Raw genomic sequence first — 14361 nt, 5'->3', positions numbered from 1 at the left:
AGACACCCTCAAACCAATACCTCCATTTGTCATGGAGGTAATAAGAGGAATCTGCCCATGTGACTATTACTTGGAGTACTCTGGTTTATGCTACGCTGCAGCTTTGTTACTACAAATACGGAATTTTTTATTTTCAGATTTTGTCACATTTTCTCCACGCTTAGAACTACACAATGCTTCATGCTACAGTATCAAGTGATGAATCTACTTACGAGCTACGTATAGTCTTCCGGCGGTGTCCACACTGCCGTAGACGTTTTGGATTCTGAAGCTGTAACTTCCTGCGTCTTCTGGAACCAGATTTCTAATCACCAGATATCCCTCTTTCGTTATGTTGTACCTGTTTTACCAAAAAAATGATAAAGTGGAATTATGATCGTGTATGAAGTCTTGACATATGAGGTGAATAAAACAATGTGTTAGGCTTGGTCAATTTTGTCTTAGGCCGTCTTGCAAAGCATTTTCAAGTAGGCTGTCACTGAACCAACCAGCCGACAAGGATCTAAAACAGCTTTGTCGGTAACAAGACAGCTGAATGTTGTACAACACATGCACAACTATCACAAGAATGCCCGCGGTTTACGATCGTACGACTTTCGTGCAACGAACGTGATCGGGCCCCCAATGTTGACGCGGTGTGTAAGGATAGAACCAGGTCTGTAACAACACACAAGACAACGTACTTGTTGCTTGTTGTCGTCATGACTCCATCTGGGGTCATACTTGCGATGACCTCACTCTGCTTGATCCATTCCATGGTGGGGGGAGGGGACGCCTCCCACTCAAGCATCATGGTGATGTCGGACCCCTCCATACCGTTCTGTTGGCTGATCGGTTTTCTGATATTCGGTACTGTAAATGATAAGAATCCATCAAAGCGGGTTGAGGGATAATTTTGATAGTAAATGGTTAATGTTATATCTAGATTGACAGAAAAAAAGAAAGAACGAAAGAAAGAAAGAGAGAAAGAGAGAACCGAACACAAGTGAAATTATTAATATCTTAATTGTTTAATGTCCAAAGATCACCTTAGATAACAGAACCTTTAGCCGCCCTCTCACTGGACCCGCGGCACGCTGGCGGCGTCGCTGCGGCCGATCGAATTGACAAAGCACTCAACTAATTTCATCGACAAAAAACTATTCTTTTTTAGCTTTCTGTGTAATGTTGTCTTTTTGGTCATACTTGTACGTTTTGAATGGTATTTCCATTATAAAGTAACACAAATCCAGTTTAGGACGCAGCGACGCCGCCAGCGTGCCGCGGGTCCAGTGAGAGGGGGGGCTTTTGACATAACCTGAACCCCATTCAAAAAGGATTGGTATTTGAAGAAAAAACTAGCAAGTTTGACATCAATGTCTTTAAAATACAGTATGTAAGTCTAGTGACAGTTTCTAAACACCTACTTCGAACAGTCAGACGGATTTCGGTGGCGTTCACTCCCCAGTCGTTTGTGATGATGCAGCGGTAGCTGGAAGTGGAAGAACACTGTCGTTAGCAAATGAACTGTCACAGTAGTAGTCCCTCTACTATGGTACAATCCAATATGCCTTAAGTATTATACAATAATACACTCCATTTACAAGCTTTGAAGAATGTAAGGCTATAGATTCAAACAGATAAGTCATATTGCGTAAATTATTGTGACTTGAGCTTTATTCTTACAAGTCTATCATTCTAAGGTGCCTTTCATGAAACAGAGAGAGGCTGTAGGAAATAGAAAAGAGATCGGACGATTTTAAGAAGGCCTTTATTGAGTTCTTTGTATTTCAAAGTTCCTTGATATTTGGCTTTGAAAGCCCTTTATTCTATCAATCACCATGTTTGTAGATTACTTGTTTTATGTGAAACTCTGTATGTGCCTCGGTATTGTTGTTAATAAAGAATTTAAAAAGATATTGATAATGATTCATTGTACAATATAGCCTCTTTTAAATAAGACTGAGGAAGCGGTTTCTACAGCTACAAATGTGATTGTCAACTATGCAGTAATGTTTTGTCTTCAATGTACGAAAGAGACATCATCCAGAAATACAAAGTTTAGCGAAGCTGGTAACTTCGTGAGCTAGAAAGAGAGAACAAAACTTGGTACAACTTACCTCCCCTGGTCATCCAGGTCTAGATTCTTGACAGTGAGCTTGTCAGTGGCCACGATGTACTTGACGTTGTCAGTCACTATCTTGTCTCTTCCAAAGTACCAACTGTACACGAGGGGCTCGCTTCCTTCAGATTCACAGGAGAAAGTCTCCGTTCCTCCGACCAGAAGAGGCTTCTCTGAATCCTTCACCTTAGGCTTTGGTGGCACTGAGGAACACACGAAATACAAAGTGTTTAATGTTTCTGTTATTGTCTATCATTTATTTTGCACAAACAAGTTATTGCAATATGTAAAAAAATAAGTGATTATAATGATAATAATACAACTGTGCAAGTGGCACTGAGGAAAACACCAAAATACGAATTGTTTATCGTTTTTGTTATTGTCTATCAATTATTTTGCACAAAGAAGTAATTACAAAAAAGGAAATGAATGATAATGATAATAATAATGATGATGATATAGCTATATCAAGATTTGTTCTTGCATCAAAAGAGAGCATATACTCTTTTAACAGTTTTAAAGTAACTGGCAGACATATTTTTGTCCATATAGCATCTTGCATCATCATCAGAACAACTATTTGCAGTATGAATTAATCTTAGGAGCCCTCACAGTTCAAAAGATGATCCAGAATAACGGGGAGACCCCTAGCAAAAAGTTGATGCTTACAACAGGTGTATTGTCTTACCTTGGACTTCGATTTTGCCCTCGTGTGACACAGATCCCTTCTCGTTGCTGGCAGTACACTGGAAGATTCCGCCATCTTCTTCGGTGACTTCCGGGATGATGAGAGCGTGGGAGTGAGAGTTGAACCGGGCCCTGGCCGGGAATTCTATTTCTACACCGCCTTCCCTCGCTGGCCTGTCAAGTCGTTTCCATCGGATATCCGATGCGGGGCTGAAATCATCACACGACATGTTATTTAATACTGTATATGAGCTATATCTGCAGAAGAAGCAATTATAGCACCTTAACGATCGTATCTAGTCGTGACAGTCAGTCTCACGGGTGCTCATGGCCCATCTCTAGCCTCCTTCGCAGACTTCCTGGAACGGCGGCGTATATATTTGGGGGAGGGGGGTCGCGAGTGACGCGATTTCTTACACGGGTCAAGGTTCTCTAATGCCGGCAAGGGCCGGGACTTTCGCCGCCGAGGGAGTTATGTCGCCGAGGGACAACCGCCTTTCTACGCCGCCGTTTCAGGAAGTCTGCGGAGGAGACATAACTGGGCAGGTTTTCCAAAGCAGGTTTTCCGAAGCACAGTTTGCATCTAGACACAGTTGATGAAAGCAGGTAGTGCATGGTCTGCCTACACGTGAATATCCATGTTTTGGAGCCCATTGGAGAAGTAGCCTTATCTTTCTTGAATAAGTTATGTACATGTACATTCTGTATATGCTGTGTTCCTGTGTGTCATGTAATTTGTCCAGTCATGTTTTTGAATGGACCACAGGAAGAGTAGCTGTTAAGCTTATTGCGGATCCTAATAAACTCAAACTCACTATGCGTCGTCGAAACACTCCAGCTCTGCGGTATACTGTTCGATTGGAACGATGTCGGCAGGATTCAGCATGATGACGGGTTCTCTGGGATTGACAGCTGTGGGGCAAAGAAATCAACGGTAATATGGTGCAACAAATATAGCAGATGTGCGTCTTATTGTGCTACTGTTGTCTTCTCAGCACATGTCGGTATTTTGCTGATAACTGTAGCTGGTCTTAAAAAATAACGGGAACATGCGCATTATGTACTAGTACTTTTTTATTTTTTCATTTTTTCATTAAACAACTGAAGAATACACAGGACACAGAGGTGATACACTCTAGCAGTAGCTAATATCAAACATCACAACAATGAAAATAACAACAAACATAGACAAATGCAATAACAAAAAGTAACAGCATTTAGGCAGTCCAATACAAACAAGAAATATAAGCAACAAACAAACAAACAATCAATCAATATATAAGTACAGTCGTACTAAGTTTTGAAATGTTTGTTCACCTCAATTTAAGTCTGGGTCAAGCCCAAAATTTCACTATTGCAATCAGAGGAAACAAAGGATGAACCCCTCAAAAACATCTGAATGAGGGCTTGATCAGTTAGACTGTCAAGATCAAGGATGGGGGCCAAAATGTTCCGTTTACTTCATTGCCCGTTTTGCGGAACACATTGAATTTCCCCAAATGACATAAGCTACTATTGGCCACTGTGTAATTTAGACTCAAATCTCCAAATAACAAATGTCCTTCCAAAGAATAAAAATACGGCTGTTTTTGTTTCGGTAACAGATAAGCAGATTCAACTTACGAGGATTCAGATCACGGTCAACAGTCACTGTGATCACAGGACTGGACCTGTTGTCAATGTCGCCAAAGAATTCCGTCTGCAGTTGGTTCTGGACGAAGCACCTGAGACCACAAAAAAAGTAAAGATTTAAAAACATGCAAATGAGAACGTAATCTTTATTAATACTCAACTCAACTAAAGTGACTATTCAAAATACTCAATTAAATGAGATATGTCATGTACTAAATGTGATATGTTAATGATTTGATTGTAAAAAAAAGGAAAATAAAATCCTTTATTGTAGGTGTCGCCCAAAAAAACTTATTCTAAAATCAAGCTTTGATATTTCAATTTATTCCTAGTTGAATCTTATCAGTATAAGAGGGATGTAGATATTGTTCTCTCTTGTTAAAAACAGAAAAGCATATTTGAAAATCAAATGATGATAGCCAGTTTCTGTGCCTTAAGTAGCAAGTTCGCCGAAATTGTGTTTTTCACATAGAGATCAACAAAGACCTCTCCCTCTCCTTCCGTAAACCACAAGGCCAATGGCTGCCTCAAAACCAATTCCCTTGGGAATGCATTCGTGCAATTTCTGAATTCATTCAAAGCGATCGTAATACTGTTATAAATGCCTTCGCACCTGAGGCGTTGCCAAAAATTGGTTATGAACAACTGACATTCTTTCCCTCACCTGTATTCCCCGGCATCATTGACCTCGGCATGTTTAAAGTACAAATCTCCGTTTGCGTGAGAGATGTACCTCCGTTCGTTTGGAATGATCCGGTTGGCAGGAACACTCTTGTACCAGCCATAGTGCAGAGCTGCGGACGGGTGAAATATTTTAGCACACAGTTAGGGACGAAAAAAAAATGCTAACCTTGTATATGAAACGTCTGCTGCAATATTTTCAAACAACGTTTAATTTTTTGCATAACAAAACGCACTGTGGGAGGACAAAATAACCAAAAAGATAGTTGCGAATTCAACTAAGGGGGTTAAAATTTCTGTTGTTAAAATGTGGTTAACATGGGGAAGGTACCAAATGAATCATTTATACTTTAGATCTAAAACAACATTCAAACATTCATGAAAATGACATTTCACTCACCAGGGTAAGCGTCTGGACCTCCACACTCAAGTTTGAATCCTCTTCCTTCAGTTACAGTCACAGGAGAGCGGGGAGTTTTGTCAAATGCTTGGACATCTTCAATAAAGAAAGATCTTGTGTTTCAGATAGGGTCATGGTGTCGTTGTGCAGATACATTAGGCTTAAACATGTGGATGGTGTTAGAGTGGGCAACAAACTAACAAGCAAATATATAACGTTACCATTCATAGGTGTTGAAGCATTATGTCACAAGCTTCAACAAAACAGTAGTGTAGTGACTATCAATTACTAGGCAGAATTTTAGAAAACCAACATGCACTCAATGTAATGTTAGTAGACTCACTAAAATCCACAGATAAAACACGTGCTACTAAGCATGTAGGAACAAAAGTAGAAAATGTATATGAAGCTTACACGTCCATAAGGATGGGTGGCGTTCACAATCACAAGAAATGTGGTTAGTTTAAATTATGTGAAAATGAAGAACTCACGAGCCATCTTGAACTGTGCGGGAACACTAACATCCGCTCCGTGTATGTTAAAAGCGATACACTGGTACGTGCCCTCATCGGCAGGATATGTTGGGTTGTTGATAATCAGGTATCCGCCTGCTATTGTGTATTTTCCCGTGGTCATATCTAAGTCTTGTCCATCTTTTGTCCAGGCGTAGTCGACGTCTGGTCTGCCAATGGCTCTGCATGTAAGGTTGGCGTATTTGATGCCCTCCGACCGCGCCTTTTCTCCATCGTACACCGTGGGGTTGTGAGGTTGATCGAAGATCACTGGGTCCCATGGAGTTGGTATCCACTCTGAAGGAAATAACAACAACATTATCGTCAACAACAAACAATTTATGACTAAAATTCATCAAACGGACGGCAGGCATACCCTTCTCATGATAAATGTATTATCATGTCATACTTTTTTTAACTTTCATACATTTTTACAAAAGTTGTTGATATCGAATGTATATCAATCTATCGAATGATTATGTTTCAAACATGTTGGTTGACAGATCTTTAGCACAAATTCAAGTATGTATACCTTTCAAGGTAAGAAAAATTGCAAACAGTTTAGGTCAGTGGATATCAGAAATTTCTAAAACAGAAAATTATTTATACCAGTCACTGACACTTACCTATGCCTTGAGACTGCATCAGTACCACACCAATGAAAGCCGAGATGACGGCGATGCACAGAAGTCTAGCTACAACACCCATCTTGATTGGTTGTTTTTACGGTGTTGCACGTTTACTATTTCTTACGTTGGTCATAAACTCATCTTCCTGAAAGAGAAAAAAATAGAAAAGTTTTGAGCATCTGATCTGCAATGTTAACAGTTTAGACCATAAATATTCAAGTTTACCGACCCAAAAGGCCTTTTTTTTCAAATTAGTAGAATTGACAGGGAAAGGATGCTTTCCTCTTTCTAATGTAGACATTGGTAGAAAAAATACCCGTTAATTTGGGACCTTTTTTGATAAACATTGACTACACACGGTTTAACCAATCTTCGGTTGTCATGTTGCATTGTTCTTACTTGTGTGATCAATATATCAAAAATGCAAATGACGTTTCGCTATGTGAGGAATGCTATGATGAAAGCTTTCCGGGGTGCACACGCCCAATTTGTTCTGTAGGGTCATACCCCCACAGTACAAGGCTGAGAACGTTAACAATAAACATACCCGTAGGGCCAGTATGCCCTTGAATCATTTGCTCCATACAAAGGTATCACCAGATTGCATATAGGCTAATAGTGTAATGTAGAAAATAATGCATGTACAGTACTGTAGATAATCTTTATTCGGGAACATCCGTTTAGACAATAGCAGTCACGATTTACAGGTAAAAGGCATAGCTGTTCAGATGACAGTGCTGTTTTGTCATTGGAGCCCCCTCCCACCCCTCAGGATGTTCTAAACGTCCTTTTTGTAAACAACTATTGAAATCATTATTCAGATTTCAGAAGGTCAGAGAAAGCTGCCATTTTGTAACTTGATCCGCACACGTACTGAGATGATGACTCACTCACAATGAGTCGGTATTAGGACCAAGGTCATGACCCCAGCCTCAGTATCGTTTAGTGTAAAAAAAATAACCAACATATCTAACATATGGCCGTCAAAATTTTGTCTGGGTTGTGAATATATCGGGTGTGTTATTGTGTGGTAGTTTAATTATTCATGTGGCTTCATGTTACAGGTGTTCAAATGGTTATTCAGTTCAGCCTCTGTTGAATATGTTGTCGTGACTTCCATGTATGGCAAACACCATTGACACAACGAAGGGACATCTCATGCAAATTTTAAATGTAAAACTATTAACTACTGTACTACCACTGTTGAAATATACTTTTAAAAGAACCCTAAAGCTTGACATGGCACGTTTTCAGCAGAGTGGCCAGATCCCCGATTATATTTTACTAAATGAACCGATTGAATTTCAGACTGCATAAACATTGTCATTTCAGGATCCACAACGTAGAAACTCAACGTATTTGTTAGATGGTAGAGTGCATGACCAAGTTGTCAAGTTTGTGAAGGTAATGGTGCGGAAATGGAATATATAGCTGTCAGGTGAAGTAAGTCATTGAGCAAAAGTTTGAAGTCAGTCCAATTTCCATTCACCTGTTAACAGGAATCAACATGATTGGTCAACTGTGGAAAGGCTTGGACAAGATGATTCGTACATGTTTTCAAAATGCTGATACAACGGTTTGTGCACGATATTTTCCAAAAGATCTCGGCAATATCTTGTCAATCCACAAACACTAGTTTTCTTTTTACTTTCTCTTTATTCACATTTTACTGTCTCAAAAGACTTATGTTCCAAAAAAGTTCCAATCAGAACGTAGGGTTTGCGCACACTGCCGTGCCTGCCCCCCAAATAGGACACAATTTTACGATTGTTGTCTATTCGTGAAAACCCGTCTTTCAAGTTTCAACAAGCCCTCGATGGAACGCCTGATTCTATCCGAGATAACCAAGGTACAATGGGTTACAATGTACTGCCTTTTTAGAACAAGGGGATTACCTTCAGTGTGGCTGTAGCCACTATGTAATCGGTTCAGACTAATGAATAAGCGGGGGACTGAAAAACGCAAGGAATTCGAATTACAAAACAAAAACAAGTTTCGCTTCAATGTACAGTGTGTACACGAGCGTTTTTCAAAGTTTTACATTACATAATCTAAACGACAATAAGTGGACGATAAAGGTATAAATCAGTTAAAATTGTTTATCTGGAAAGGAGAGTAAAGGACAATAAAACTCCTTAACTACATGCAAATTGTTTGACATCTTTTAAAACTAGCAACCACTGGGTGTACAACATTAAGTAACGTTACAAGAAGGCACCCACAGCAGCTAGTAATGGTACCTTTCCGTTTTTAAATCAGATGCTGATATAACTTTTGCATGATACCCTAAATGCTGACTGAAGAAAACACTAAACAAAATAAAAAAAGTTTATCGCATTACATTTGCGCATTAAAATAGAAACACACAGTCTGTATGATGAAAATAACTACGCATCGATGTAAACAAGCAAAATGGTAACGTAATCGCAACTTGTTTTCTTTGTTGGTTTTATTTTCAGATTGTTGTTGTCACATACCGTATCAAAAGTCTGACCTCGTATTTCTTCCTAACAAAGAACATAGCGTGTAAGAAAAACGTTGCCGGCCAGTTTATCTAGGGACAAGGTGAGCGAAAACAGCAGGAGGTCGGCACAAGAAAAATGGCGGCCCTTGATGGACGACATCACCTTTGACCTCTAAGTCCTCAGGGGATAACGACAACTTTCAAGGTCTGAACGCGTCACCAAATTTAAGATGGCACCATGATGCCACCATCAAAACTATGTTTTAAATGTATCAAAAAGGGTTTTTAAAGAGAACGCGTTGTTTTAGCTATAAATACATTACATCACATGTCATGCGTGACAGATTGACTCAGTGCATGACGCATCTTATTTTTGTAGACTAATTGTGGAGAATCTTGCTTCAATGAAACAAAATGGCGGAACATTAACTATTCTGAACTCTGACCAAGGACGTTATATATCTTCTATATTACGTCCCCGCTCCAGCCTACGCTGACAAATCCGATATTAAGTACTGAAAATCTAGGTTAATGAGACACAACCTAAGGCGACAGTAGATATGTCCTGTCCATCTTAATCGTATCAAACTACAGTACATTGATTCAAATTACTAGAACCAATGAGGTTAAATATAGTCTATAGTACCTGCCTACCGTATTGTAGTTCACATCTCGTGGACATCAACATTTATGGCACGGCACTCTAGCAAACAATCAGGTGTTTTTATCCTTTCTCCCTCGGATATAAACAGTGCGTAAGCTTTTCAGCCTTTAATGTGTTCGTCGTTTCCTGACTCTTAGGGAATTGTCCGGAATGCAGTTACAGTGTAGTATTTCATCTACATTTAACCAATCACGTTTGTCGTTACTTAGAGAGCTGTAAGCCACAGAAAACTTCCACCTTTTACTAGTATTGAAGATGACAGCATCACAGGTGAATTTACAGGTAAATGTACCAACGGAGACCACTGACCATGACTTAACGGTGTGTTTAATCTACTAGTAAGTAAACAACCACAGCTACATTTTACAATGTAGTACTCACATGCAGTTATTATAAATAAGAACACTTATAAATAATTGAAACATCCTTGAGAAACAGCCTTAGATAACACGTTATACCAGCTATCATGATTTTGCAAAAGCTCTAGCCTACGCCAGACCTTCCTACGGGGTTATGGATCGTAGAATTTGGTTAAAAAAGGGAATAATTGGCCTGAAGCTTCAGTCCAAGGTACATATTTCCCGCGCTTGCAAATGAAACCCCCAGATGGCCAAACTTCCCAGGCAAATATTCTCTCTATAGCCGACGTAGTTAGTCTGGTAGAGACTTCAGAAGCTCTTCGGGATCATGTAAGATGCTGCCCCCTTCTGGTCGAGCTAATCGTAATTCTGACGGATTCCTATTTACACAGGGTCTTCCATGTTTGCTTATGGAAGCGGAAAAGGCGGGATTGAATGTCGTATTGTGTGCGGAGGCGGATTATCCAGCGCTACGGTAGAACAAGGACCTCGGATAGAACCACATGTTACGAGCTCAATACATTCATGTAAATTAAGCTGTGCGAAGTGTAGGGAAATGGTTCTGAGAAAGCCATTGTGAGGTGAAAAAAGGTGTACACACTTGGGATAACTTGATTATTTGGTGCTGTATGAAACTGGGCTAAAGTATGTAATTCAGTCACTAAACATTACGTTCTTGATTATACAACAGTTTCCAGTGGGAATCTCACTATCTCATCCGCTAAGTGACAAGCTGACTGAAGTTTTGTCAGAGAAGCGTCTAGAAATCTTGTTGTCTGTGACGCTCAAAAACATCGCTAAGTCGAGTCTTGTCTATCTTTTTACTGCTCGGCATTCTCAGTCATTTTAGTAGATGCTATCTGTTATCTGTTATCTGTTGTGTTTTGCTACCCAAGATCCAGTTACTCGACTGGTAATTACTCTCCGATTAGGCGTTTGAAACTACCTTCAACGGCTATTTCTGATAGTGAACGAAATACTTAGTTCCGTGGTGCTTCAATTTGCAAGAAAGTATGCCTTGTGCATTCCACGAGCCAAGAGCGCGATGAGCTGTGTGTAAAAGCGTGCTAAATCTGTCGCATTTTTTCTGTAATTTCAGCCGCACGAAAATGCACCTTTGGCGTACGTAGGTTGTGTTTTCAATATCTAATCCACACCTTTCCTAAAATGGCTACTACTTAGGGAAACAGCCCACCACAACTCGAGTAACGATGTTGCTTCATTGGTTTTTCCGAAGCCTTTGTGAAAACTATACTACGAGTAAGGCTTAGTCCGGAAACGGTTGCCTGGCCAGAAATAAGCCCCGCATACCTGGGCGGGACGTATGAATTACACAACTCCGTAAACAGACGGGCTAACTTACCTAGCCTTGGGCGCGTCACTCTGACAATTCGGCGTCAAACTGTCTCCGAAGTTGTCTTCGAAGCAATCGTCCACCACGCGAGGAATGAATGATCACTTTCCGCGCGACACTTGTCAAACGATGTCCACGGAATTGTTCCCAGACACGAAGATATACAGCCTAGCAGGTAGTCGGACAGCTTGGAAGTGCTTCTTTTTGCCGTAAGGCTCAAAATGGCGACTGTCAATTACCAGTGCGCCGGCGCGCCCTGTGAGGTCATCCGTGTGTGGGCGGGGACAAGTCGGCTACCTGTCGTCAGGTGTGCTCCTCTCAAGCTAAAAACACTCTTACGTGCGAAATCCGATCTTCAACAAACGTAACTTGATACCAGAAGACCTCTCGGTGACTGGTCAGACAGTTGTGGACATTTTAATGGTCTCTGATTTTCAGGGTTGTCTGTTGGACATCACCTGACGCGAAGACAATGATTTTCCCCCTGTGCATTGTTCTGCATGAACAGTTGACAACAATGCTGGATTTATCTTGTCGAAAACAACGCAAAGGCCACTGGGAATTGAGGTTTTCCTGATTTTACTACAACTTAACCACTCCCAACTATAGCTTTCGTTAGCCAAGTAAGACTATACTATCGCACACAAGAGTGTCCTGTTAACCATGATTCAATTTGACACATTTGTTCGAGTAAGTGATACATTAAGCTAATGATATAGGGTCCCTGGGGTTACTTCTGTGATGTGGATTGATTGACATTTCTCGAAAGGACGATTAAACGAAGTTAACCTCCTTGTTTACACCTTCTACGTTTTCGTTCTCTTCTTACAAACGTTTTTGTCAGCTGTCTTCTACTATACTAGTGGCAAGTACACGATGTAACTGTGCATGTACGCCAGATGGTAGCCAGATTATGAGTCATGGACTATTGCAGTCTCTTGATTAATAGTGTGATGGGTGGTATGAATATATCCCCTGGCTATCATGATAATCAATCGTCTGCATGTATCACAGAGTGGTCTTAAATCAGACTACCAATAAATCAATAACATTTCATACACTCACGAGTTTGAGCGTACATAGTATTTGAATATCACATATTTTTCTCATGTATATATCACTATCATATATACATATATATATATATAGAGAGAGAGAGATAGGGAGAGAGAGATTTATGGCCATGTTATATATAAGCGAGGGAGAGAGAGAGAGAGAGAGAGAGAGAGAGAGAGAGAGAGGGGGGGGGGAGAGAGAGGGATAAATATATGTGTGAGTCGTAGCTTCTTCTTATGTTGTGATTGGTCCAAGTTATTTGTTATTAAAAATCACACAGCCATAGGCTCATAGCTTCAACCTTAGCACTAGCGCACTGAAAAGTATCACAAGAAGAAGTCTGCTATTATCATAACATCTAACTCTCCATTACTATTCAAAGCAGGTCCCCCAAGTGGATGAAACATTTCGTTACAATTCAAAACTTTGTTGACCAATGGGGAAGAAGGAGTGTTATTCAGTGGTAAGACTTTCACAAGAACCAATCAACGTATAGATTGTGTCTGTGGTCTGACGGTCTTTGTGTAGAAACTGATACAAATTATGATGTGTGCAGACAGGTAGGATCATGAGACTTATTGTGTTAAATCGTTGTTTTTGGGAAGTAGCCAGTAGAAACCAGTTCTGAGGACCGGCGCAATATGTCCTGAGGGTAGTGCGCATTTCAACGTGTTCTCTCTCACTTGGCATCAACAAAGGCACACGACTTCAGGGGCACTCTACCGTCGATTCGATTAAATCAAACATAAGTTCTATAGCATAATGATATCAGATATCAAGGCCGTCTAACTGGGATGTTACGTCAATGGAACTGACCAAAATCGCTGGCTTGTAAAATGAAATATCATACACATCATTTGACGCCTCTTCAATGTTCATATTAATATCAATACCAAAGGGCTTATTTGGTCCTAGTCAAGTCAGATCTTCTTTGAATTTGTAGATTTATGATCTGTAGATATATTTCTGATAGTTCGATAGGTTTCTGATAGTTTGAATCAAGTGATATTTTGATGATGAAATCTGAGATGTCTTGCACATGTCTACCCCCCTCCCCTCTCTGTAATTATGAAGGCTGCCACCTGTTGTGCTTGTGTGACAGCAGGCACTGAGTGACAGTTCCTTGACGTGATTAACTGTTCCAACGTACGGAAATCCTGTTCGAGAAGTGGGGTGGGGTGGTACCTGGTACAGCACAAAGATCATCTGACATGGAAAGGAATTTTTCCTTGTCTCGTGGGTCGTTGTCCAATATTACTGTTACTGATACATGTGTAGGGAAATCACAGCTTTGTAGTTGTTGTTATCATCTTATGACCATTTAGGTACATATTCTAATCACAGAATTTTGATTTTTTTGTCTGAAAAATCAAACAGGTGTTTTTTATCTTCACATCTATGGTGAACTTTTATTCTTGGTATGTTTTTGAAGGGGCAAGGAGGTTTCAGACAAGTTCTGCTCAGATTCTAATAGAAAAGTACCACCTGTAACTTACTCTTCTACCTCTAAAGGTGTTTATGTTGAGTTAAAACTGGGAATTCTGTGCCCAAAACCTCACAGGGGCCCCAGAAGAGGCCACTGTTTCCTGTGAAAACTGTTTTGCTTGCGGGCATGGATTGATCGCTCTGTTTTGAAAACAAGAAGCTATGCAAATGAGCCCGTGACGCATTCAGGCGGGCAGGGCGGTGAGACCCTGTAACCGTCACTGTCTGGCACAACCGCCTCCAGGGGTCACAGGTCATATTTTTGAATTTGTAAAAAAACTCTTTCAAGGACGTTTTCACGAAGGTCATTGAAGAACTCTTCTACTCTCACAGATTT

General features: G+C 40.3%; 1 protein-coding gene across 6 annotated transcripts in view; it reads right to left on the bottom strand.

The window, feature by feature from the left end:
* LOC136437805 (contactin-2-like) overlaps positions 1–14361 on the bottom strand; it is a 29073-nt gene that overhangs the window by 13945 nt on the left and 767 nt on the right. For 4 of the 6 annotated variants that reach the window (XM_066432289.1, XM_066432316.1, XM_066432325.1 and 1 more), the window contains exons 1-12: positions 11493–11898; positions 6640–6787; positions 5993–6310; positions 5502–5597; positions 5085–5214; positions 4412–4512; positions 3604–3700; positions 2790–2998; positions 2100–2304; positions 1407–1471; positions 684–852; positions 213–340 (exon numbers count right to left, since the gene is read on the bottom strand). In XM_066432289.1, coding sequence (XP_066288386.1) covers positions 213–340; positions 684–852; positions 1407–1471; positions 2100–2304; positions 2790–2998; positions 3604–3700; positions 4412–4512; positions 5085–5214; positions 5502–5597; positions 5993–6310; positions 6640–6721 — 1600 coding nt within the window. In that variant the 5' untranslated portion in view covers positions 6722–6787; positions 11493–11898. Of the gene's footprint in view, positions 1–212; positions 341–683; positions 853–1406; positions 1472–2099; positions 2305–2789; positions 2999–3603; positions 3701–4411; positions 4513–5084; positions 5215–5501; positions 5598–5992; positions 6311–6639; positions 6788–11492; positions 11899–14361 lie in introns of those variants that run through there. The other 2 variants (XM_066432335.1, XM_066432298.1) reach the window with 2 other exon arrangements.

The sequence above is a fragment of the Branchiostoma lanceolatum genome, chromosome 1 (assembly GCF_035083965.1).
Source record: "Branchiostoma lanceolatum isolate klBraLanc5 chromosome 1, klBraLanc5.hap2, whole genome shotgun sequence".
NCBI classification, from domain to species: Eukaryota; Metazoa; Chordata; class Leptocardii; order Amphioxiformes; family Branchiostomatidae; genus Branchiostoma; species Branchiostoma lanceolatum.
This window is presented reverse-complemented; position numbering and strand designations above follow the sequence as displayed.